This window comes from Carcharhinus amblyrhynchos, chromosome 33, assembly GCF_965287045.1.
Source record: "Carcharhinus amblyrhynchos chromosome 33, sCarAmb.v2.hapA, whole genome shotgun sequence".
NCBI lineage: Eukaryota > Metazoa > Chordata > Chondrichthyes > Carcharhiniformes > Carcharhinidae > Carcharhinus > Carcharhinus amblyrhynchos.
Window position 1 is genome coordinate 5,979,496 of NC_137356.1, and position 25,506 is coordinate 6,005,001.

Sequence of the window (25,506 nt, forward strand, 5' to 3'; positions counted from 1 at the left end):
CAGTGAACCTGAACAGGTGCTGGAGTGTGGCGACTGGAGGATTTTCACAGTAACTTCATTGCAGTATTAATGTAAGCCTAATTGTGACACTAATAAATACACTTTAATAAAAAAATACCATTTAATGTGGGTACTGAATTCTGCAATCTCTGAGTAAACATATTTCTTCCCAAATCCTTATTCGGTTTATTAGTGTTTGTGTTAGATTTACGCTCCTGAAGTCTGCTCCCTTCCACATGGAAATATCTCCTCCACAGCTACCCTATCAAACCCTTTTATAATAGAGTGGAAGCTTATTTATCATTCACAAGTAACATTAACACTGCAATGAAGTTACTGCAAAAATCCTTAGTTGCCACACTCCAGCGCCCGTGCGGGTCAATGCACCCAACCAGCACAACTTTCAGACTGTGGGAGGAAGCCAGAGCAAACCCATGCAGACATGGGGAGAATGTGCAGCCTCCACACAGACAGTGATCCTAGCCGGGGATCGAACCCGGGTCTCTGGCGCTGAGAGGCAGCAGTGCTGACCACTGTGCACCGTGCCACCTCTATCTTAATCTTCCACCAAATCACACCTCGAGCATTCCAGGGGATTTGCACAGTAACTTCATTGCGGTGTTAATGTAAGCCCACTCGTGACACTAATACATAAATTTTAAAGCTTATTATTGGGGTGACTAACCGTGTTACATTGACACAATTTAATTCATCATCTGCCACAATGCAAGGGAGCGATGGAGGAATGGACTAATTTCCACTGACAGTAATTGGAGTCGGCCCTTACCTTCACTGTTCCTTTACCTTGCCCAGTCGCATTTATCACCACTTTATCAAGGGCGTTCACCTGAAGGATGGATAGAGTTAATTAGCCATTTACAGTACATGCTGCCATTTCGATATAACCTAATAGTCACAGCAATAGTGAAGGATGGGCAATAGGCTTTTAGTCCGAACTCACCCTTGCTGATTTTGATACAAATTGATTTTGTACATCAAAGTGCCACTTGACAGGCCTGCTTCTGCCGGGAATGGACACGACAACGTCTAAGTCAATGTCTTTGACTTGAGGGATATCAGCCCGGTACTTGGCCAGACCTTGTAAAGCCACCATTGTCGCCTGGAGTGGAAGAGAAAGAGTTATTGTTAGACATAGTCGAGAAGAAAGAAAATGGTTGAGATTGCTTAAGAAATAAGAATGGGTATTCTATTCAGTGGGACACCTGGATTCCCAGTTGGGCAGAGGCGAACGGTCCAGAGAATCCCCACCTTTGTTTGCTGAGACGGGTCTGACACTTGACTCAAAAACATTTGTCAATGAATTTCACAACAAGGTCCGAGAGGCCAGCTCGACTTCTGGGAGGAAGTAGAGGGATAAGGACCAAGTAATGCACACGGGTTTTTTTATAGTTCAGTTAGGGCATCATGGTCAACACGGGCTTGGAGGGCCGAAGGGCCTGATCCTGTGCACTTTTCTTTGAGCTTTGCTTTTAATATGGCGAGTGGAGCCGGAGGCCTGCGAGACTCACACTGGGAGAAGTAGTTTCTCTGTTTTAAATTTGCTGCCCCTTATCCTAAGACTGTGACCTCTCGTCCTAGAATGTCCCACAAGAGGAAGCATCCGCTCCACGTCTACTTTATCCAGGCCTTTTATCATCTTGTACACCTCAATTTGATCTCCCCTCATTCTTCTAAATTCCAGAGAGTATCGGCCTAAACTGTTCAATCTCTCTTCATACGACAAACCCCTCATCTCTGGAATCAATCGAGTGAACCTCCTCTGAACTGCCTCCAAAGCCAGTACATCTTTCCTCAAATAAGGGGACCAAAACTGTTCACAATACTCCAGGTGCGGCCTCACCAATGCCTTGTGTAGTTGCAACAACACTTCCTTCCCTTTATATTCTATTCCTTTTGCTATAAATGCCAACATCCTATTCATTTTCTTTATTATCTGCTGTAGCTGCATGCTAGTTCTCTGTGACTCAGAGCAAGGACACCCAGATCCCTCTGCATCCCGAAGATGCTCCCCATTTAGATAATAAGCCCCCTTCCCATTTTCCAACCAAAATGCATGACCTCACACTTATCTACGTTAATCACCATTGATTAAGTTTACTTCTCAATGCCAGGAGGTAAATTATTTTGTGTCAATCCACTTTAAGTCAAAAGATGTGTGGGTTAGGTTGATTGGTCATGCTAAAAATTGCCCCTTAGAGTCGTGAGATGCGTAGGTTAGAGGGATTAGTGGGTAAATATGTCGAGATATGGGGGTAGGGTCTGGGTGGGATGGTGGTCAGTGCAGACGCGATGGGCCGAATGGCCTCCTTCTGCACTGAAGGGTTCTATGATTTCTATGACGTCATAATCATAGACCTTTATATCCATTTGGTTCCTTCTCACTGTGCATTTTTATTGCAAGACAGGATTCTTTTTAGTGTTTAAAAACTCGTGAATCTCTTCAGGATGTAACTATTGAGACTAAAAAGCACCTTTTTCGGGGGAACAGCGCTAAAACAATTGTATGTTGCGAACGTATCAGTAATTTATAACCTGTCTAATCTTAGGTATTGCTTTAAAAGAGGTTGGGGTGGCACGGTGAGACAGTGGTTAGCGCTGCTACCTCACAGCACCAGGGACCCCGGTTCGATTCCCAGCTTGGGTCACTGTCTGTATGGAGTTTGCACCTTATCCCCATGTCTGCATGGGTTTCCTCTGGGTGTTCAGGTTTCCTCCCACACTCCAAAGATGTGTGGCCATACTAAATTGCCCCGTAATGTCAGAGTGACTAGCTAGGGTAAAGGGGATAGGGCCTGAGTGGAATTGTGGTCGGAGCAGACTCGATGGGCCGAATGGCCTCCTTCTGCGCTGTGGGATTCTATGATTTTCCAGCCGTGCTCGCCCCAAAACCGGAAAATCTCGCCCCGGTTTAACAGACCTTTCCATCGTCCGCCCCTCGCCCACTCCGATTCCCATGGCAGGCGGAATGGGGAACTCCGCCCGATCGTATCGAAACATTTCATCTTCCGCTCACTGAGAGACTGGCCAGGATGCCGAATATAAAGTTAACCACAATTTATACCTGATGCGAAGGGAGTGCTGATTTATTGACAAACGGGCTCTGTTTGGTGCTCTGGCACCGGAGCACCCCAAACTCTCTCCCCATTTAGGTCCAACTCAACAGCCTAATCCTGCTTTCTCCCCATAACCTTTGATCCCATTCACCCCCAAGTGCTATATCCAGCCGCCTCTTGAATGCAATTCAATGTTTTGGCATTAACTACTTCCTGGACTAATGAATTCCACAGGCTCACCGCTCTTTGGGTGAAGAAACGTCTCCTCACCTCCGTCCTAAATGGTCTACCCCGAATCCTCAGACTGTGACCCCTGGTTCTGGACTCCCCCACCATAGGGAACATCCTCCCTGCATCTACCCCTGTCTGGTCCTGTTAGAATTTTATAAGTTATGAGATTTCCTCCCCCCCACCCCTCTCTGAACTCCAGCGAAGACAATCCTAACCTAGTCAATCTCTCCTCATACATCCGTCCCGACACCCCCAATAAAACGGGAAGACTTAAACCTCCCTCAATTTCGCCAAACTGTTTATTTCTCTGAAATGGAACTCAGTACAGGTGTAAAGTAGAGATGTGAAACCTGTGTGGAGACGTAGCCACCTCCATACTCGCTCCTCATCGACAGCCACCTTACAGGTTTACCGGCCTGGTCAAATTTCTTGAGCTGTGAAAGGGCCAGAAGAGCGTATCCCGTGGCCTCGATTGTGTACAGGGAGTTGGCATTTCCATTTTCTGCCCAGTATGATTTATCTAAAGAAGGTGAAAGGAGAAAAAGAAGTCAAAAGAAAGATCATTCAAATCAAGTTGTAGAGGTTTACAGCTTGGGAACAGGCCCTTTGGCCCAACTTGTCCATGCTGCCCTTTTTTTTAAAACCACTAAGCTAGTCCCAATTGCCCATATCCCTCTGTACCCATCTTACCCATGTAATGCTTTTTAAAAGACAAAATTGTACCCACTTCTGCTAACTGGCAGCTCATTCCAGCTATGAAAAAATTGCCCCTCTGGACCCTTTTGTATCTCTCCCCTCTCACCGTAAATCTATGCACTCTAGTTTCACTGTGCTACCCATTTCAGATGTATTGGTGTAGGGTCCTGTGTGCTTGAGTTCCCACCAAAAGTAAATCCCTTTTGAATCAAATTCTCCGGCGCGATCTTACCGTGCTACTCACACCACGCTCCCACTGTGGCAAAGTCAGGGAATTTGGCGGCTAGACAGACCTGCGTTCACCGTGGCGGGATGGGTAAATCCCACCGGCGTGAACGGTTTAAAGTTTATTTATCAGTGTCACAAATAGGCTTACATTAACACTGCAACGAAGTTATTGTGAAAATCCCCCAGTCGCCACACTCCAATGCCTGTTCAGGTACATCGAGGGAGAATTTAGCACGGCCAATGCACCCTAACTAGCACGTCTTTGGGAGGAAACCGGAGCACCCGGAGGAAACCCACGCAGACACAGGGACAATGTGCAGACTTCGCACAGTCACCCAAGCTGGGAATCGAACCCGGGTCCCTGGCTCCGTGAGGCAACATTGCAAACCATTGTGCCATCCAGTACTAAAATACCAGCCTTCATCTAGATCTGGCAGGTAGGTACATTGCCAATTCTCAGGAAGAGGATGGGGGCAGCAGCACAGTGGTTCGGTCTGCTGCCTCATGGCTCCAAGGGCCTGGGTTCGATTCCCGGCCTCAGGTCACTATCTGTGTGGAGTCTGCATGTTCATCCCATGTCTGCGTGGGTTTCCTCAGGGTGCTCCGGTTTCCTCCCACAGTCCAAAGACACGTGGATGGACAGCGACCCTGGCGCTGTGAGGCAGCAGTGCTAACCACTGTGCCATCGTGCGCCCTCCAGTCTCCATGCCCCACTACCGCAGCGAGAACAGCAAATCAGGGAACCCGGGAATCCCAGTCAGAGGTCGGAGAATTCTCTCAGTTATGTTTTCTCAACCTCGTTTTATTGAGAGGAGGGGAACAGCAAAACTGGGTTGAATGGTCTCTTTCTGCACAGTCGGGATCCTATGGGTCAAACCATCAAAGATGTGTGGCTGAGGTAGATAAGGTAAATTGCCCCTTAGTGTCCGTCATCACTTCAGTCAGTAACTGTAAGTAAAGATCAACATATTCCTGAAATTTCAAACATATCCCAGTATTGACACATTCAAATGGATTGATCAGTGTTAGTGTTGAAGAATTAGCTAATGGAAAAACTGTTTACTTTGTGGGTTAACACTGCAATGGTAAAGGATACTTTGCTTTTGTTTGTCCAGTGGTGTGTTGGTTAAAGTTTTTTTTAAAGTTTATTTTTGAGTCACAAGTAGGTTTACATTAACGCTGCAATGAAGTTACTGTGAAAAATCCCCCAGTTGCCACACTCCAGCACCTTTGGAGCACATTGAGGGAGAATTTAGCATGGCCAATGCACCCTAACCAGCACGTCTTTGGACTACGGGAGGAAATGAGAGCACCCGGAGGAAACCCACACAGACAACGTGCAAACTCTGCACAGACAGTGACCCAAGCCAGGAATCGAACCCGGGCCGTTGGCACTGTGAGGCAGCTGTGTCACCGTGCTGCCCCATGTTAGGTGGATTGGCTATGCTAAATTACCACCTTAGTATCCAAAGATGCGCAGGTTAGGTGGATTGGCCATGCTAAATTATCCCTTCGTGTCAGGCGGATTATCAGATTAAATGCATAGAGTCACAAGGATAGGATGGGATTGTTGTGGGTGAAGGTGCGGTGGGCCAACTGGCCTCCTTCTGCACTGCAGCGATTCTATTCTATTCTCTGATTCTATTACAATTCTGGTGACATTCCCTGGCTGTGTAGAGGTTGCCATGATGTGGAGATGCCGGCGTTGAACTGGGGTGGGCACAGTAAGAAGTCTCACCACACCAGGTTGAAGTCCAACAGGTTTATTCGGTAGCACGAGCCACTAGCTTTCGGAGCGCTGCTCCTGATGCTTCATCACCTGATGAAAGAACAGGGTTCTGAAAGCTTGTGGCTTGTGCTATCAAATAAACCTGTTGGACTTTAACCTGGTGTTGTGAGACTTTTCACTGTGTGTAGAGGCAGACAGAATGTCAGTGGGAAGATTCAAAAGACAGAGAAAATGTGTACTTACCCGGTGAAGCAAATCTCATCATCATTTCTGTTTTGTCTTTATTGAGTAGTGACAGAGCGTAGGTTGTTATTGCCACGGAATACACTCTGTTCAGATTACCAATCCGATTTTCCAGGTAGTCTCCTGCTTTTCTGATACTGTTTTCATAACCCTGAAATCAATAAATCGCAATTAGATGAAGAGATTTTAGAATGACAAGCTATCAGCTGTCACCAGCCGGTGCCTGGGGTTAACATTCACAGCGCTACGATTTTTTGAATATGCAAAATCAGTTCTTCCAATTTTGCCACTTTCCCGCACTCAATAAAACGAGGTTGAGGGAACATAACGGACCAGAAAACTCCGACCTCAGCCGTGACTGGGATTCCCGGATTCTCTATTTCGCTGGAAGCAGTAGCAGGGCACACGAGTCTGGGGAACACACGGCAGCACAGTAATTAGCACTGCTGCCTCACAGCACCAGGGTCACTGTCTATCTGTACACCTTTGGACTGTGGGAGGAAACCAGAGCACCCGGAGGAAACCCACACAGACACGGGGAGAAAATCCACTGTCTGCGCGCAGTCTGCACATTCTCCCCGTGTCTGCGTGGGTTTCCTCCGGGTGCTCCGGTTTCCTCCCACAGCCCAAAAGACGTGCTGGTTAGGGTGCATTTGGTTGTGTTAAATTTTCCCTCAGTGTACCCGAACAGGCGCCCGAGTGTGGCGACGGGGGGATTTTCATCGTAACTTCATTGCAGTGTTAACGTAAGCCTACTCGTGACACTCATAAATTGACTTTAAACTGAACAAAAGTGGCAACAGGTTTGGCCATGGCTCTTTAAGTCAGGTAGCAAGCTAGCAATAATTTCGAAGGTTACATGCAGAATAATTGTTAAATAGACTCGCTATCCTATTCTGATGGACAGCGCTGGGGAGAAAGAGACGGGCCCTTCAGGTGAATTGGGAGAAGATGACAGCCAGAATTCTCCAACCTCAGCTGGGATTCTCCGGCCTCTCTGCAGGGAATGGGGATGTGGCTGTAGCGGGAAGAATTCCAGCCAACTTCAGACAAATCATCCAAAGCAAAATACTGCAGTGTAGCCTGGTCTTCTTACCTCCCTCTGAACAGAAAGGAGATTCCTTTACCTGGACGTAAATCGAACAAACGAATTTAGCCTCCAGCATGGCGATGAGTACAAACGCTGTCAGCGACGCATCACTCTCGGATCCTCGGACTCCTCCCTGAGGGAAATCGGCAAAAAAACACATTTCATTCAGGCACACTCACACCGAAAACAAGTAAGGATAATTAAACGGCTGCAGGGGAGCTTGTCCCACTTCAGGATATGGAAGGTGCGCTCTGAATGTGGACAAAAGGATTGATTGTCAGTCCGTACACCTTTCGAATACACCCAGTGGCACTGTGGTAAGGGCAGGAGGGTTTCCTGATCATAGAACATAGAACACTACAGCACAAACAGGCCCTTCGGCCCACAAGTTGCACCGATCATATCCATGCCTACCAGGCCACAGAACTATCTGTAACTCCCAATCCCATTAAATCCCATGTACTCATCCAGAAGTCTTTTAAAAGCGAGTTCGCCTCTACCACCATCGACGGCAGCCGATTCCACTCACTCACCACCCTCTGAGTGAAAAACTTACCCCTGACATCTCCTCTGTACCTACTCCCCAGCACCTTAAACCTGTGTCCCCTTGTAGCGACCATTTCAGCCCTGGGAAATAGCCTCCAAGAATCCAAATCAGCTATATCATCAAACCGCTGCAGTATTTCACAGTGGGTGCATTGACTCAAACAGGCACAAGACCAGGGGAATTTCACAGTAACTTCATTGCAGTGTTAATGTAAGCCTTACATGTGACTAATGAATAAACTTTACTTTCAGGGACCCTGGTTCGCTCCCCAGCTTGAATCGCTGTCCGTGCAAAGTCTGCACGTTCTCCCCGTGTCAGTGTGGGTTTCCTCCAGTTTCCTCCCACAGTCTGAAAGACGTGCTGGTTACGGTGCATTGGCCGTGCTAAATTCTCCCTCAGAGGCAGCCATGATTACATTGAATGGCAATGGATATTCAATAAGCTGCTTGGTAAAATCCTGCATGGCGGCACAGCAGTTAGCACAGCTGCCTCACAGCGCCAGGCACCCGGGTTCGATTCCCAGCTTGGGTCACTGTCTGTGCAGAGTCTGTATGTTCTCCCTGTATCTGCATGGGTTTGCCCCGGGTGCTCCGGTCTCTACCACAGTCCGGAAGACGCGCTGGTTAGGGCGCATTGGCCGTGCTAAATTCTCCTTCGGATCACCTGAACAGAGTGTGGCGACTAAGGGATTGTCAGTCACCTCATTGCAGTGTTATTGTAAGCCTACTTATGACTAATAAATAAACTTTTAAAAAAATATTATTATCTAATGAAGGTCTCAGGGCTTGGTACCTGAGGGCAGAGTTAAATTGCTGATTTTCATTTCTGGAGTTCATCGCTTGGCAAAGATTAACAAAAAACAAATCAAAGACCAGGAATAAACCAGAGGAAAGGTTGGGGCAAATGAATCCTATAATAATTAAAACCTCAAAGCTTCAAATTCATCTTGAGTGAACAAGCTAATAATTTTGGAACACCAGGACAGATAAAGTTTTGAACAGTAAAGGAATGAAGGGTTATGGTGAGTGGGCAGGTAAGTGGAGCTGAGTCCACAAAAAGATCAGCCATGATCTTATTGGATGGCGGAGCAGGCTCGAGGGGCCAGATGGCCGACTCCTGCTCCTAGTTCTTATGTTCCTATGTTAATGTTGTGTAAATCCAATTTAGATAGGAACATTTTCTAACAAAAAAATTTAAAATCAAGGGGATAAAATTACACCCTTAACAAGGACCAGTATTTCAAATGAGCTGTATAAATATTGAAACTAACCTTTTCCCCCAACAATTCGAAAATTAAAGTTGATGGTTTTACCATCAGGATGAAGGAGCAGTGCTCCAAAAGCTCGTGATTCCAAATGAACCCCCTGTTGGACTTTAACCTTGTGTGTGAGACTTCTTACTTTACCACGTAGAGGGGCGCAGGATGGGCACCAAGGAAAAGCGAAGCACGTGTTTATGGAATTGGGAGCGGGCCAAGGAATGTTATGCAAAGGGTTTTGGGAAAAATAAGGGGGGGGGGGCAGAGGGTAAAGGAGGGGAAATGACAGGGAATCGAGTCAAGGAGGTATTTTGACAAATGGGAGAGGATAAAAGGAAATATTTGATCACGGATTTCAAGAGCTTTGATGGAGTGAATGAAGAGAAAATGTTTTCACTGGGACAATCTGGAAGGATTCTGATTAAAGAAACTTGCATGAAAGCCAGAGACAATGAGTCTTTTTTGTAAACACAACAAGTTGTCGTCTGGAATCCACTCCACAGAGCTTCAATAGAAACCAAAGAGATTTGAGCATATGAAGAGGGAAAATTTGGGGAAACAGCAGGGTGGCACAGTGGTTAGCACTGCTGCCTCACAGCCCCAGGGACCCAGGTTTGATTCCAGCCTTGGGTTACTCTGTGTAGAGGCAGCACACTCTCCCCATGTCAGCATGGGTTTCCTCCGGGTGCTCTGCTTTCCTCTTATGCTCCAAAGATGTGCAGGTTAGGTGGATTAGCCATGCTAAATTGCCCCCTGGTGCCCAAAGATGTGCAGATCAGGTGGATTGGCCATGCTAAATTGCCCCCTGGTGCCCAAAGACGTGCAGGTTAGGTGGATTAGCCATGCTAAATTGCCCCCTGGTGCCCAAAGATGTGCAGGTTAGGTGGATTAGCCATGCTAAATTGTCCCTTGGTGCCCAAAGAAATGATAGTTACGTGGATTAACGATGTTTAATGCGCTGGATTACATGAATAGGGTGGTTCGGAAGGTATGGGTGGGATGTTCTTTTGTAGATTCAGTGCCTACTCAATGGGCCGAATGGCCTCTTTCTGCACAGTTAAGATTCTATGGGTTGAACAATCCAAGATGTGCAGGTGAGGTGGATTGGCTAAATTACCCCTTAGTGTCGGGGATTAGCAGAGTAAATATCGGGATTAGATCTGGATGGGATTGATGTTATTCATAGAATCCCTACAGTGCAGGAGGCCATTCGGCCCATTGAACCTTCACTGACCACAATCCCACCCAGGCCTCATTCCCACAACCCTACATACTTACCCTACTAACCCCCTGACACTCGGGTAAAATTTAGCATGGCCAATCAACCTAACTCACACATTTTTGGACTGTGGGAGAAAACCAGAGCACCCGGAGGAAACCCACGGGGGGAGAATGTGTAAACTCTTCCCAGAACAGTGATTCAAGGCCAGAAATTGAACCCGGCTCCCTGGCGCTATGAGGCAGCAGTGTTAACCACTGTGCTACCATGCTGCTTGCAGGCTGGATGGGCTGAATGGCCTGTTCCTGCACTGTAGGGATTCTATGACTGAGACTAACTGGATTTTTTTCAAAGAGCTAGCACAGCCAGGATGGACTGAATGGTCACATTCTGTCCTGTAACATTCTATGATTCGAGAAAAGCCAATTACTGCGGATGCTGGAATCTGAAACCAAAAGAGAAAATGCTGGAAAATCTCAGCAGGTCTGGCAGGAGAGAAAAGAGCTGACGTTTTGAGTCCAGATGGCCCTTTGTCAAAGCTGAGTATTAAGAAACAATTTGCGTACAATCATCTCTTGGTGAATTACAGGAGCGTCCTCTTGGAAGTGACCATCAGGATTCTGTTTGTGTAAAATCAGCCAGTTTGCAGCATCACAGAGAATATTCGGTTGGATGTCAATCAATCTGTATGACATTGCAAACACTTTCAGCACGTACGCAGTCAACCTACAAGGAAAGAAATGCAATGTTAACCCATTTAAAAATGAACAATAAAACGGGGAGGCACTATGGTTCGCATTGCTGCCTCACAGCGCCAGGATTTTCACAGTAACTTCACTGCAGTATCAATGTAAGCCTATCTAATAAATACACTTTAAAACAGATTTTATACAGAAAATTAACTGGAGACTCTTATCACAATGAAACCTTTTCAACATCACTGTAATTAATTATTAAATACACACACATGTCAAAGTCTACACAAACATTACTTGGTCTAACTCAATATTTGACTGGATATATATTTTGCAGCAAATTGAATAGTTATGGAGATCTATTCCTAAATCACTCCACCTCTTCAGCTCATTCTCCATTAAGCCGTTCCTTAAATCCTACTTTTTTGACCAAGCTTTTGGTCACCTGTCCTAATGGGACATTAGGCTGTCCACTCCTAGTGGGCACAGTGGTTATCACTGCTGCCTCACAGTGCTAGGGACCCTGGGTTCGATTCCGGCCTTGGGCAACTGTGTGGAGTTCACACACTCTCCCCATGTCTGCGCGAGTTTCCTCTCGGTGCTCCAGTTTCCTCCCACGCTTCAAAGATGGGTGGCGCAGTAGCACAGTGGTTAGCACTGCTGCTTCACAGCTCCAGAGGTCCTGGGTTCAATTCCTGGCTCAGGTCACTGTCTGTGTGGAGTTTGCACATTCTCCTCGAGTCTGTGGGGGTTTCCTCCGGGTGCTCTGGTTTCCTCCGACAGTCCAAAGATGTGCGGGTTAGGTTGATTGGCCGTGATAAGAAATTGCCCCTTAGTGTCCAGGGTTTGCTAGGTTAGAGGGAGTAGTGGGTATAATATGTATGGATATGGGGGTAGGGTCTGAGTGGGATTGTGTTCGGTGCAGACTCGATGGGCCGAAGGGCCTCTTTCTGCACAGTAAGATTCTATGATTCTATGTGCGGGTTGGGTGGAATGGCCATGCTAAATTGATCCTTAGTGTCAGGGAGACTAGCAGGGTAAATGTGTGGGGTTACAGGAATTGGGGCTCGGTGGGATTGTGGTTGGCACAGACTCAATAGGTCAAATAGCCTCCTCCTGTACTGTAGAGCTTCTATGGTAAATCCTACATTTTTGATCAAGCTTTTGGTCACCTGTCCTAATAGAACATTAAGCTGTCCTAGTGGGCACAGTGGTTGGCACTGCTGCCTCAACGCCAGGGACCCAGGTTGATTCTCAGCCTTGGGTCACTGGTAATGTGGAGTTTGCACATTCTCCCCGTGTCTGCGTGGGTTTCCTCCGAGTGCTCCAGTTTCCCCCCCACAGTCCAAAGATGCGTGGATTAGGTTAATTGGCCATGCTAAATCACCCCTTACTGTCAGGGGGAATTAGTGGGATAATTACATGGGGTTATAGGAATAGGGGCTGGGTAGGATTATTGTCGGTGCAGGGTCGATGGGTCAAATGGCTTATTTCTGCACCGTAGGGATTCTATCAATATCTCCTTACGTTGTTTGACATCAGATTGGGTTTGGTGATCACCCCTGGGCAACACCTTGGGGGATTTATTATAGGAAAATGAGCTATATCAATGCAAGTTGATGTTGTTGGTTCATACTGTGTGGGAGATTTTAATGGATATTATGCATTCAACGTACAGATGATACAGAGATAGGTGGAGAGGCAGGTAGTATTGAGGCGGCGGGGAGGCTGTAGTAGGACAAGGACAGGATAAGAGAGTGGGCAAGGGAGTGGTAGATGGAATACAACGTGGGAAATGTGAGGTTACACACTTTGGTAGGAAGAATAGAGGCTTAGACTATTTTCTAAATGGGGAAAGGCTTCAGAAATCAGAAGCACAAAGAGACTTAGGAGTCCTAGTTCAGGACCCTCTTAAGGTTAATTTGTAGGTAATTAGAAAACCTAAACTAATGTTAGTATTCCTTTTGAGAGGACTAGAATGCAAAAGCAGGGATGTACTGCTGAGGCTTTGCAAAGCTCAGTGAGACCACATTTGGTATATCGTGAACAATTTTGGGCCCTGTATCTAAGGAAGAATGTGCCGGCCTTGGAGAGGGTCCTGAGGGGGGTTCACGAGAATGATACCAGGAATGAAAGGTTTGACGTACGAGGAATGTTTGAGGACTCGGGGTCTGTACTCGATGGAGTTTAGAAGGATGGCTGGGCGGAGAGGGGGGGGATCCCATTGAAACTTACAGAATACTGAAAGGCCTGGATAGAGTGGACGTGGGGAAGATGTTTCCATTAGTCGGAGAGACCGGGATCTGAGGGCACAGCCTCAGAGTAAAGGGATGATCCTTCAGACCCGAGATGAGGAGGAATTTCTTCAGCCAGAGGGAGGTGAATCTGTGGAATTAGTTATCACAGAGAAGGCCGGGCCAGTGAGTGTATTGAAGACAGAGACGTATATGCTCTTGACTGATCTGGGGGTCAAATGTTACGGGAAAAAGGAAGGAGAGTGGGATTGAGAAACCTATCAGCCATGATCGAATGACGGAGCAGACTCGATGGGCTGAATGGCCTAATTCTGCTCCTACCTCGTAGCAGATATTTAAATTTTTGATACCAATCTCATTAGCTCAAAGGCAGAAATAGCAACTTGCAGTTGTATACACCTGAAACATGATAAAACAATCCATCTCCCCACCTGTTCCCCATATCCTCTTATCCCTTTTTTTTATTAGAAATATATCCACCTTCTTCTTGAACCCATTCAATGATTCAGACTCCGCCGCGCTATGGGGCAGCGAGTTCCACAAGTTCACCTCCCTCTGTGAGAATCTTGCTTCTGCGAAATGTCTTGGGGTGTTTTGGAGGCAGTTCAGAGGAGGTTGATTGATTATTTATTATTGTCACATGTGTTAACATATAGAGAAAAGTATTGTTTCTTGCGCGCTATACATACCGTTCATAGAGAATGAAAGGAGAGGGTGCAGAATGTAGTGTTACAGTCATAGCTAGGGTGTAGAGAAAGATCAACTTAATGTGAGGTAGGTCCATTCAAAAGTCTGACAGCAGCAGGGAAGAAGCTGTTCTTGAGTCGGTTGGTACATGACCTCAGATTTTTGTATCTTTTTCCCGATAGAAGGTGGTGGAAGAGAGAATGTCCAGGGTGCGTGGGGTCCTTAATTATACTGGCTGCTTTGCCGAGGCAGCGGGAAGTGTAGACAGAGTCCATGGATGGGAGGTTGGTTTGTGTGATGGATTGGGCTACATTCACAACCTTTTGTAGTTCCGTGTGGTCTTGACAGAGCAGGAGCCCATACCAAGCTGTGATAAACCTCCAAAACACCCCAAGACATTTCGCAGAAGCAAGATTTGATAAGATTGAAACAATATTGTCAGAAAGAGATGGGAGAAAAGAAACATTTCACTAACATACCACGTGCTGGAAGGTTTATGTATCCATGCTGCATAAGTGCCATCAGGTTTGCGATATTTCAGCTGTTGTGTATAACCTGAGAGGAGAACAAGTCAAAATTTCTAAAAAAAGACAAAAATCCACCAACACTGAAAATCCGAAATCAGAATTTTGACAACGAGTGATCAGGCCACAGAATACAGAGTCAGAGAAAATAGGGAAAGGAATCTGAAAACCCACAGAAAACATTCACTAATCAAAGTCAGTCCCAAAACAGCGAAACGACGACCCAGAGTCGATCTCGTTAACCAAACCAATAAATTAAATCAAATTAACAGAGGGACAAATTAAAAGGGGCAGCCCCTAAATCAGGAGGGAACCGCCCAGTCCAAAAAAAACAAAGCAGGACGGCAACTGAGATGAATAAACTAAAATGTGCTTCAATAATACACCTCAGCCCCTGCGGTGTCCAACTTTTACAGATGCAGCATAGAAAGCATTCTTTGTGGATGTATCACAGCTTGGTATGGGCTCCTGCTCTGCCCAAGACCGCAAGGAACTACAAAAGGCGTGAATGGAGTCTTCCAATCATTGAGCCTCCCATTGCAACTTTGGCCATGTACAGTGTGATAACCTCCATGATCTACATGGGGAGGGATTCACTAATTAAAATCCCCACTGTGCAGAAGGAGGCCATTTGGCCCATTGAGTCTGCACCGCTCACAGTCCCACCCAGGCCCTATTCCTGCAACCCCTCATATTTACCCTGTTAATCCCCCTGACACTAGGGTCAATTTAGCACGGCCAATCCACCTAACCCGCACATCTTTTGATTAAATGACCTCTAAACTGGGGCCAATGAATACAAATTCCCTGACGATTGGTAGTTATAGTAAGAGGTCTTACAACACCAGGTTAAAGTCCAACAAGTTTATTTGGTAGCACAAGCCACGAGCTTTCAGAGCGCTGTTCATAAACAGGGCATATAAAGAGACAAATTCAATTTACAAAAAAATTGGTAATTAGCCAACCAGCTAGAGCTCGTATATGGATCCCTTTATAAAGCAAGACCCTGCGAGGGTCCATTAACCTTTTAGGCTCAGTTGGGGTCTGTTGTATTCACCGCAGGCCTGTGGTTATTGTTTATTTTCATTTTGTGTAATAAAAGCACAGTTCCTTCACAGCAGAATCTAGGAGTTATTATACATAGTTTTTTGTCCGTTATCAGATTATGACCAGGACATGTCTCGACTCTGCCTTTGTTATTCCCCTCTACATCTCTTTGCATCTTGGCTGGTGTTCCTCACGAAGGCCTTTACTAAATCTATATCAAGAACAATTTCTTCACTGCTGTCAACAGGTTTTTGAACAGTCCGACCATATATTCAACTGATCTTTCTTTTAAGAACGTAAGAAAAGAGGAGGAGTAGGCCATATAGCCCTTCGAGCCTGCCCCGCCATTCAATAAGATCATGGCTGATCTGAAGTGGATCAGTTCCACTTTCCCGCTTTCTCCCCATAACCCTTAATCCCCTTGTCTATCAGAAACCTATCTACCCGTGACTTAAATATATTTAGCGAGGTAGCCTCCACCACTTCAACGGGCAGAGAATTCCAGAGATTCAACACCCTTTGAGTGAAGAAGTTCCTCCTCAACTCTGATCTAAACTGCCACCCCCCTTATCTTGAGGCTGTGTCCTCTAGTCCTGCTATGCTAAGTGGGAAGAATCTCTCTACCTCTACCCGATCCATCCCCTTCATTATCTTATACATCTCTATAAGATCCCCCCTCATCCTTCTAAACTCTAACGAGTGCAGACCCAGTCTATTTAGTCTCTCTTCATAGTCCAACCCCCTCATCATTTTCACCCTACCTATAACTGCAATACTACATTATGTATCCTTTCCTTTCTTTCTCCCCTATATACTCTATGAATGGTATGCTTTGTCTGTATAGTGTTCAAGAAACAATACTTTTCACTGTATCCCAATACATGCGACAGAATAAATCAAACCAATCATCAACTGTGCACAGTTCTGGTCACCTTCTTATAGAAAGGATATTATTAAGCTAGGAAGAGGACAGAAAGGATTTACTAGGATGCTACTGGGACTTGGTGGTTTGAGTTATAAGGAGAAGCTGGATAGACAGAGACTTTTTTCCCTGGAGTGTAGGAGATTAAGGGGGATGTTGTCAAGGTCTGTAAAATAATGAGGGGCATTAATAGGATAAAGAGTCTTTTCCCAAAGGTAGGGGAGTCTGAAACTAGAGGGTTTGGTTTAAGGTGAGAGGGGAGAGATACAAAAGAGTCCAGAGGAGCAATTTTTTCACACAGAGAATGGTGAGCATCTGGAACAAGCTGCCAGAGGCAGTAGCAGAGGTGGGTACAATTTTGTCTTTTAAAAAGCGTTTAGACAGTTACATGGATAAGATGGGTATAGTGGGATATGGGCCAAACACAGACAATTGGGACTAGCTTCATGGTTAAAAAACAGGGCAGCATGGACAAGTTGTGCTGAAGGGCCTGTTTCCATGCTGTAAACCTCCAAGACCTCGACCTCTATTTCATCTGTCACATTTTCAACTGCAGCCTCTATTCTGAGCTTGACTTACATTATACCATTAGTGATAGTCTCAATATCCATCAAGTCTCAATGGGCAGCAACCCATAAGATTCAGATTCCAAAAAACAAGATACCCCTTATCTTAACAATCTTGTACATGAGATGTGTACCTTGTTGAACGAGCTTCACTGCAGCATCTCTACGATCTAATCCAACCCTTCCCCATTGCTTGGTGTTGTCCAGATAGTTGGTGACAATCGCAACTGGGGTCATCGATGCCATATTCTGCTCTCCGCAGCCAGAAGGGACTCGAATTAGATGCTTCAGTTTTGCTCCATCTATAGTGTTTTCAATTGTTTGTGCTAAAATGTCTCCTGTTTCATGAACGAAATGCATTCATAAGTACAAAGCAACATAGTGCAGATGCTAGCAATCTAATCTAAAAGATGCTGAAAATATCATGCAAGTCAGACGAAAATTGTGCCGAGAGAAATGGATAAATGGGGGGAATTTTACCAAAGAAAATGGGCACAGTAAGAAGTCTCACAATACCAGGTTAAAGTCCAACAGATTTATTTGGAATCACGAGCTTTCAGAGCGCTGCTCCTTCAGTGTGTGCCTGAGAAAGCTTCCAAATAATACTGTTGGGCTTTAACCTGGTGTTGCGAGACTTCTTACTGTGTCCACCCCAATGCCAGCACCTCCACATCAAAAGAAACCGGACAAAGATTATCGAAGTTTAGTCGTTTGGGAGTACAGAACTTAAATTCACTGGAAAAAAATCTTGAAGCTTTTCACCCTACATTTATTAGGACATCTGCGAGAAGACCAGAAGTGAAGGGAACACCAACTTATACTTGATGAGAAGACATTAATTGGCAAATAGGCTTTGATTGGTAGAGGTGTTGCCGTGGAGAATGCAAGTGTTGACAGTCAACTGCCAAGTTTCTTTTAAATTCAAATCAGGTAGATTGACTCTGATTGAACAAGTCATTGTCCTGGGAATGAACCAGAGCATAAAGGTCATCTTGTGGTCAGCTAAAGCAGTACAGTATGTGAGTATGTTCTTTCTGTGTGTAAAGATCAGGGCTCTTGGTATTAAATTATTTAGCTCCTAGATTGCCTAAGTGCACCACACTGAGAGCCCAACTGATGATCTTAGGCTGGTTGTCAGTGTAATCCTTACTCAGGCCGTTTGGACTCTGACCAATCAGACTCATTTGCAGGTTGAGTTGGCAGTTAGGAAGGTAAATGCAAGGTTATCATTCCTTTTAAGAGGACTGGAATACAAAAGCAGGGATGTACTCCTGAGGCTTTATAAGTCTCTGGTGAAGCCACGTTTGGAATATTCTGAGCAATTTTGGGCCCCGTATCTAAAGAAGGATGTGCCGGCCTTGGAGGGGTCCAGGGGAGGTTCACGAGAATGATCTCACAAATGTAAAGCTTGATGTATGAGGAGTGTCTGAGGACTCTGGGTCTGTACTAGATGGAGTTTAGAATTTAGGATGAGCAGGGGGAATCTTATTGAAACTTACAGGATAATGAAAGGCCTAGATAGGCTGAATATGGGGAAGATGTTTCCATTTGTGGGAGAGACTCGGATCCAAGGGCACAGCCTCAGAGTAAAGAGATGACCTTTCAGGCCCAAGATGAGGAGGAATTTCTTCAGCCAGAGGATTTGGTGAATCTGCGGAATTCATTGCCACAGAGGAGGCCAAGCCATTGAGTGTATTTAGGACAGAGGCAGATAGGTTCTTGATTGGTCAGGGGATCAAAGGTTGCGGGGAAAAGTAAGTGGATAAGATTTCCCTTGTTCAGTGAAGAGGCCACACGCTGAGCTCAGTGGCTGCGTTCCGGCCTTCGTAAAAATAAACCGTTCGACGACTGGAACAAACCCACGTGTCGAGAGACTTTTCCAACCTCATTCGCCATAACGAGTATTTTCCATTACTTACTGGATCTCTATTCAAGCGTTGAAAAGCCAGAGTAAAACTGGAACGCTCATGATCCGGGGACACAGCCACCTGTAAGTTCCCCTCTGAATCACTCCTCGTCCTGACTTGGAAATATATGAGCCGTCCCTTCGCAATCGCTGGGTCAAAATCCTGGGATTTCCCCCTCTAACGGCAATGTGGGTCAACCCACAGCACATGGACTGCAGTAATTCAAGATGGCAGCTCACTGTCACCTTCTCAAGGGGCAACTAGAGATGGGCAATAAATGCTGGCCCAGCCAGCGATGCCCATGTCCCACAAATGAATAAAAAAAGTCATATTCAAATTTGCGTAAGCCAGGTAAACGTGAACAATGTGTCTGCCCCAAGAAAGTGCCACAGATTATTTGGACACAAGGTCTCTCACCCCAGTCAACGTACCTTGAACACTGATGAATGAGAGCGGTTCTGTATGTGGAACAATGTCACCTGGGATGTCAACATCAACATTAACCCTTTGTTCTTTACCTAAATGAAAGAAACAATGTATTGGTTAAAATCAATCAAATCTTTTAACAAAATCTTTGCTTTTCTCATTGGTTTGCGTTGGCTCTCTCTTGTTTATCCTCTCCATGTCCACGTCATTTGCACAGTGACACAGTGGTTAGCACGTCTGCCCCACAGCACTAAGGACCCGAGTTCGATTCCAGGCTTGGGTCACTGTCTCCCTCGTGTCCGTGTGGGTTTCCTCCCACAGTCTGAAAGCCTTGCTGGTTAGGGTGCATTGGCCGTGCTAAATTCTCCCTCAGTGTGCCCGAACAGGCGCCCACGTGTGGCGACTAGTGGATTCTCACAGTAACTTCATTGCAGTGTTAATGTAAGCCTACTTGTGACACTAATGAAATTAACTTATTCGAATGTTAATAGTGAACAAGGAACTAACCTTTCGGATCCAATTCGTAAGTTTTCACAGAATCCACTTTTCTCCCTTCTGGCTGAAGGAGAAAAATAGAAAGAAATGAATATGATCGAGTCAGACTTCCAGGTCGAATATTTCTGCTCAAGCTGCCAAGAAACTCTAGATTACCAGATTCTTAATAAGACAATTTCCCCCAAACAGTGCCATTATTGTTCATATTGAATATGCTTCCACATCCTACACTTAATTGTAACTGACAGAACCAGCAAGTGGCTTGAATATCCATACACAGTGTCTGCTTTTGTGCGGATCATCTGCGGATGAGACAGAAATTGGCGGAGTTGCGGATAGTGACGAGGATTGTCAAAGGGTCCAACAGGATGTGGATAGATTGAAGGTTTGGGGAAGAGAAACTTCAGATGGAGCTTAATCCAGAGACAAATGCGAGGTGATGCAACTTGGAAGATCAAATTCTGGTTGAATTACACAGTAAATGGCAGAACCCTTCGGAACATTGACATACAGAGGGATCTGGGCGTGCAGGTCCACAGATCCCTGAAAGTGGCAACACAGGTGGATAAGATGGTCATAGAGTCATAGAGGTTCCCAGCATGGAAACAGGCCCTTCGGCCCAACTTGTCCATGCCGCCCCTTTTCCTTAAGCCCTAAGCTAGTCCCAAATGCCGGTGTTTAGCCCATATCCCTCTATACCTATCTTACCCATGTAACTGTCTAAAGGCTTTTTAAAAGACAAGATTGCACCTGCCTCTACTACTACCACTGGCAGCTTGTTCCAGACACTCACCACCCTCCGTGTGAAAGGATTGCCCCTCTGGACCCTTTTGTATCTCTCCTCTCTCACCTGAAACCTATGCCAAGAAGGCCTTCACCGCCCAGGGCACTGAGTGCAAAAGTTAGCAATTAAATTGCAGCAAAACTTCAGTTAGGCCGCATCTGGAATATTGGGTGTACTTCTGGTCACCACACTACCAGAAGGGTGTGGACACTTTGGAGAGAGTGCAAAGCTGGTTCACCAGGATGTTGCCTGGTCTGGTGGGTTTTAGTTATGAGGAGAGGTTGGATAAACTCGGATTGTTTTCATTGGAAACACAGAGGCTGAGGGGCGATCTGATTGAGGACTACAAAATTATGAGAGGCATAGATAGGGTGGATAGTCAGAGGCTTTTCCCAGGGTGGAAATGTCAACTACAAGAGGGCACAGGTTCAAAGTGAGGGGAGGATAAGTTTAGAGGAGACTTGAGGGAAGGTTTTTCACACAGAGGATAGCGGGTGCCTGGAACGGGCTGCCAGTGGAGGTTGTGAAAAGCCATAAGACCATAAAATATAGGAGGATAATTAGGCCTCTCGGCCCATCAACTCTGCTCTGCCATTCAATCATGGCTCATATTTTTCTCTTCCCCATTCTCCTACCTTTTCCCCATAACCCCTGATCTCCTTATTAATCAAGAACCTATCTATCTCTGTCTTAAAGACACTCAATGACCTGGCCTCCACAGCCTTCTGCGGCAGAGAGTTCCACTGATTCCCCACTCTCTGGCTGAAGAAATTCCTCCTCATCTCTGTTTTAAAGGATCGTCCCTTTAGCCTGAGGTTGTGCCCTCTGGTTCTAGTTTTTCCTACTAGTGGAAACATCCTCTCCATGTCCATTCGAAGCAGGCACATTAGCAACGTTCAAGGTGTATCTTGATAGAGACATGAACGGGAGGCAAACAGAGGGATAGAAACTGCGTATGGGCAGTAAATTGCAAGTCCAAGACAAGGATTAGGAATCAGCACCAGCTTGGTGGGCCAAAGGGCCTGTTCCCTGCTGTATTGGTCTTTGTACTTTGTTATAAAAATGTTGAGATGTACAACAGCAGAAAGTTCTGTTTCAGACAGTTGTTCATGGTTTGTTGATTATTCATTCATGGGACATGGGCGTCGCTGGCTGGTCCAGCATTTATTGCCCATCCCTAGATGCTGTTGGAGGGTAGTTGAGAGTCAGCCACATTGCTGTGGCTCTGGAGTCACATGTAGGCCAGACCCAGTAAGGACGGCAGATTTCCTTCCCTAAAGGGACATTAGTGACCCAGATGGGTTTTTCCTACAATCATTACATGGTCATCAGTAGGTTTTTAATTCCAGATATTTTACTGGAATCTCATTCCAAATTGGGAACATTGTGCGATGCAGATCAGTAAATTAGTATTGTCTTTAATACTAAGAACATCCAGAATTGTCATACTTACTACCACTAGAAGTCTTTTCCGCACACCATCAGAAACAAGCCTGTCGAAGACCGAAGCTTTGACTTCAATATCTATTTCTCCAATGATCAATGGGACTATCACATACGGCACAGCAATGGATCCTTTAGGCGGGACTAGAACTTCAAGTCTGAATCTCTCTGTCTGCTTTGCACTGCTGCAGAGGTTTTCATTGTATGGAAACTCCACACGCACCTGGAATGTAAAATACAATTAAATTATGAACTTACGTTTATTTATTAGTCACAAGTAAGGCTTACATTAACACTGCAATGAAGTTACTGTGAGAATGCCCCAGTCACCACATTCCTTTTGTAGTGCACTGACTGAGAATTTAGCACAGCTGATGCACCCTAACCAACACAACTTTCAGACTGTGGGAGCAAACCGGGGCCCCACCCAGAGGAAACCCATGCAGGCACGGGGAGAATGTGCAAACTCCACATAGAAAGTGACCCAAGCTGGGAATCGAACCCAGGTCCTTGGCGCTGTGAGGCAGCAGTGCTAATCACTGTGCCACCATGCCGCTAGCATTACTGATACTAGTTTTTTCATTCCAAATTTAATTAATTGAATTCTAACTTGTCCAGCTGCTGTGATTCAAAGTCTGCATCATGTGTCCAGCCTCTAGGGTGGCATGGTGGCACAGTGGTTGGCACGGCTGCCTCACAGCGCCAGGGACCCGGTTCAATCCAGCCTTTTCCCCCTTGTAATTGACACTTGCACCCTGGGGAAAAAGCCTCTGACTATCCACCCTGTCTGTGCCTCTCATCATTTTGTAGACCCCTAACCGGTCTCCAACTTTCCAGTGAAAACAATCCTGGTTTATCCAACCTCTCCTCATAGCCAACACCCTCGAGACCAGGGAACATCTTGGTGAACCTTTTTGGCACTCTGTCCAAAGCTTCCACTGATAGTGTGGCGACCAGAACTGCAAAATGCAGCCTAAACAAGGCTTTCAGAAAAAATGTTCCCAATGGTAGGGGAGCCAGAACTAGGGGTCATAAGTTTGAGGATAAGGGGTAAATCTTTTAGAACTGAGGGAAATCCCTGGAACGAATGGTAATACACATTGATGAGATAAATAGATGGCCAAAATTACCCTAATTTCCTCCTCTTCATAATTGTACAGGATTGCTCTCACTTCCACTTGCTCGTTGCGGTTGACAGAATATGGAAGTCGGAGGTCGATGAAAAAGTTCTTCTTCACCGTTAGCTCGTACGGCTGAGCCACACATATTCCTGGGGGGAGGGAGGCACCATTATCATTAGGAAAAGGTGTCACCGTTTTTAATGGAAAACTTTACACATAAGTAACTGGAATGGACCATTCAGCTCCTCAGGCAAATCTTTCCAGCTGCCCTCGCCCCCCAAGGCTGGAAAATCCCACCCCGAGTTCAATGGACCTTTGGATGGTCCGTGTACCGCCCGCTACGATTCCCGTGGCAGGCAGGACTGGAAAACTAGCCCCCCCCCTTGAGTTTGCTCCACATTTCAACTGAATCACGGATGTTTTAGTTGATTGAGAGCATCTTCACGACCGTATAAAAGGCAATTAGGGATGAGCAAGAAACTACAAAGGCTCGTGAACGTAGCCCAGTCCATCACGCAAACCATCCGCCCATCCATTGACTCTGTCTACACTTCCCGCTGCCTCAGCAAAGCAGCCAGCGTAATTAAGGACCCCACACACCCCGGAGGTTCTCTCTTCCACCTTCTTCCATCGGGAAAAAGATACAAAAGCCTGAGGTCCCGTACCGACCGACTCAAGAACAGCTTCTTCCCTGCTGCTGTCAGACTTTTGAATGGACCTACCTCGCATTAAGTTGATCTTTCTCTACACCCTAGCTCTGACTGTAACACTACATTCTGCACCCTCTCCTTTCCTTCTCTGAGAACGGTATGCCTTGTCTGCAGAGCAAGAAACAATACTTTTCACTGTATGTTAAGACATGTGACAATAATAAATCAAATCAAATTAAACATACACTTTTCCACCTTCTTCCATCGGGAAAAAGATACAAAAGTCTGAGGTCACGGACCAACCGACTCAAGAACAGCCTCTTCCCTGCTCCCGTCAGACTTTTGAATGGACCTATGTTATATTAAGGTGATCTTTCTCTATACCCTAGCTATCACTGTAACACTACATTCTGCACTCCTTCATTTCCTTCTCTATGAACAGTATGCTTTGTCTGAATAGCGCGCAAGAAACAATACTTTTCACTGTATCCCAATACACGTGACAGTAATAAATCAAAGCAATAAATTCTGCCTTGCCAGTAATACCCACAGCCCATTAATAAATAAAAGGCTTTTACAGCCTTGACTCCAAAGTGGCGATGTTTCAGCTTGTTCCGGTTAGGCAATCACTGAGTAACACACTTGGGGGTTTTACAAAACTTGCCATGTTCTTGCATTTTTTTTCATTGGTGGGACATGGGCATCGCTGGCTGGCCAGCATTTATTGCCCATCCATAGTTGCTCCTGGAGGGCAGTTGAGAGTCAACCACATTGCTATTGCTCTGGAGTTACATGTAGGCCAGACCGGGTAAGGATGGCAAATTTCCCTCCTTAAAGGGGCATTAGTGAACCCAGAAGGGTTTTTCTGACAATAGTTTCATGGTCATCAGTAGATTCTTAATTCCAGATTTTTTTTATTGAATTCAAATTCCACCAGCTGCCATGGTGGGATTCAAACCCGGGTCCCCAGGGTATTGTAAGTAGTCTCACAACACCAGGTTAAAGTCCAACGGGTTTATTTGTTAGCATGAGGTTTCGGAGAATTGCCCTTTCATCATGTGAATCTCAATTAATCTCACCTGATGAAGGAGCAGTGCTCCAAAAGCTCATGCTGCCACATAAACCTGTTGGACTTTAACCTGGTGTTGTGAGACTACTTACTGTGCCCATCCCAGTCCAACGCCAGCATCTCCACATCATGGTTACCCTAGGGAATTAGATGAGTTTCTGGGTTAATAGTCTAGCGATAATCCCACCAGGTCATCACTTCCCCCACACTGTCTTCCACATTCACTCTGTGGGGTGTAGTGATATCCTTTAACATTTTCCTACCATCATCAATGGTTACATTATCCTCTGGAATATCAATAATTTCAATGCATTCCAGTTCTTGGTTCTGTCTTTAGCAACATTTCCATCTAACTTCCTCTGTGGTATGACTCTGTACTGAAGGGCATTAGATTTTATCTTCAGAGACACAATGGGCCGATGGCCAGACTTCTTGTATCTCGGAGAGGGAGTAAGGAGAGTACACTTCCTCCTGGTCCCTCTGCCATACAATAACATTGTCTTACGGTTGCTAATGCTTCCAGCTGGGGTGCATCCACGTCTTTTTTTTAAATCAATTTTCCAGTTTGCTGAAAGACTGAATGGCAAACCTACAGCAAGA

At 45.7% G+C, this 25,506-nt stretch overlaps 1 protein-coding gene across 1 annotated transcript in view; it reads right to left on the reverse strand.

Annotated features, from left to right (window-relative positions):
• The window catches only part of LOC145360886 (complement C3-like), an 83,422-nt gene that overhangs the window by 23,473 nt on the left and 34,443 nt on the right, over window positions 1-25,506 (reverse strand). The window contains exons 20-31 of the mRNA XM_080216387.1: window positions 23,197-23,336; window positions 22,077-22,289; window positions 19,852-19,903; window positions 19,350-19,436; window positions 17,146-17,349; window positions 14,432-14,507; window positions 10,882-11,041; window positions 7,329-7,424; window positions 6,202-6,352; window positions 3,656-3,825; window positions 962-1,120; window positions 788-847 (exon numbers count right to left, since the gene is read on the reverse strand). Of these exons, the coding sequence (XP_080072513.1) occupies window positions 788-847; window positions 962-1,120; window positions 3,656-3,825; window positions 6,202-6,352; window positions 7,329-7,424; window positions 10,882-11,041; window positions 14,432-14,507; window positions 17,146-17,349; window positions 19,350-19,436; window positions 19,852-19,903; window positions 22,077-22,289; window positions 23,197-23,336 (1,568 nt within the window). The remainder of the gene's footprint in view (window positions 1-787; window positions 848-961; window positions 1,121-3,655; window positions 3,826-6,201; window positions 6,353-7,328; window positions 7,425-10,881; window positions 11,042-14,431; window positions 14,508-17,145; window positions 17,350-19,349; window positions 19,437-19,851; window positions 19,904-22,076; window positions 22,290-23,196; window positions 23,337-25,506) is intronic.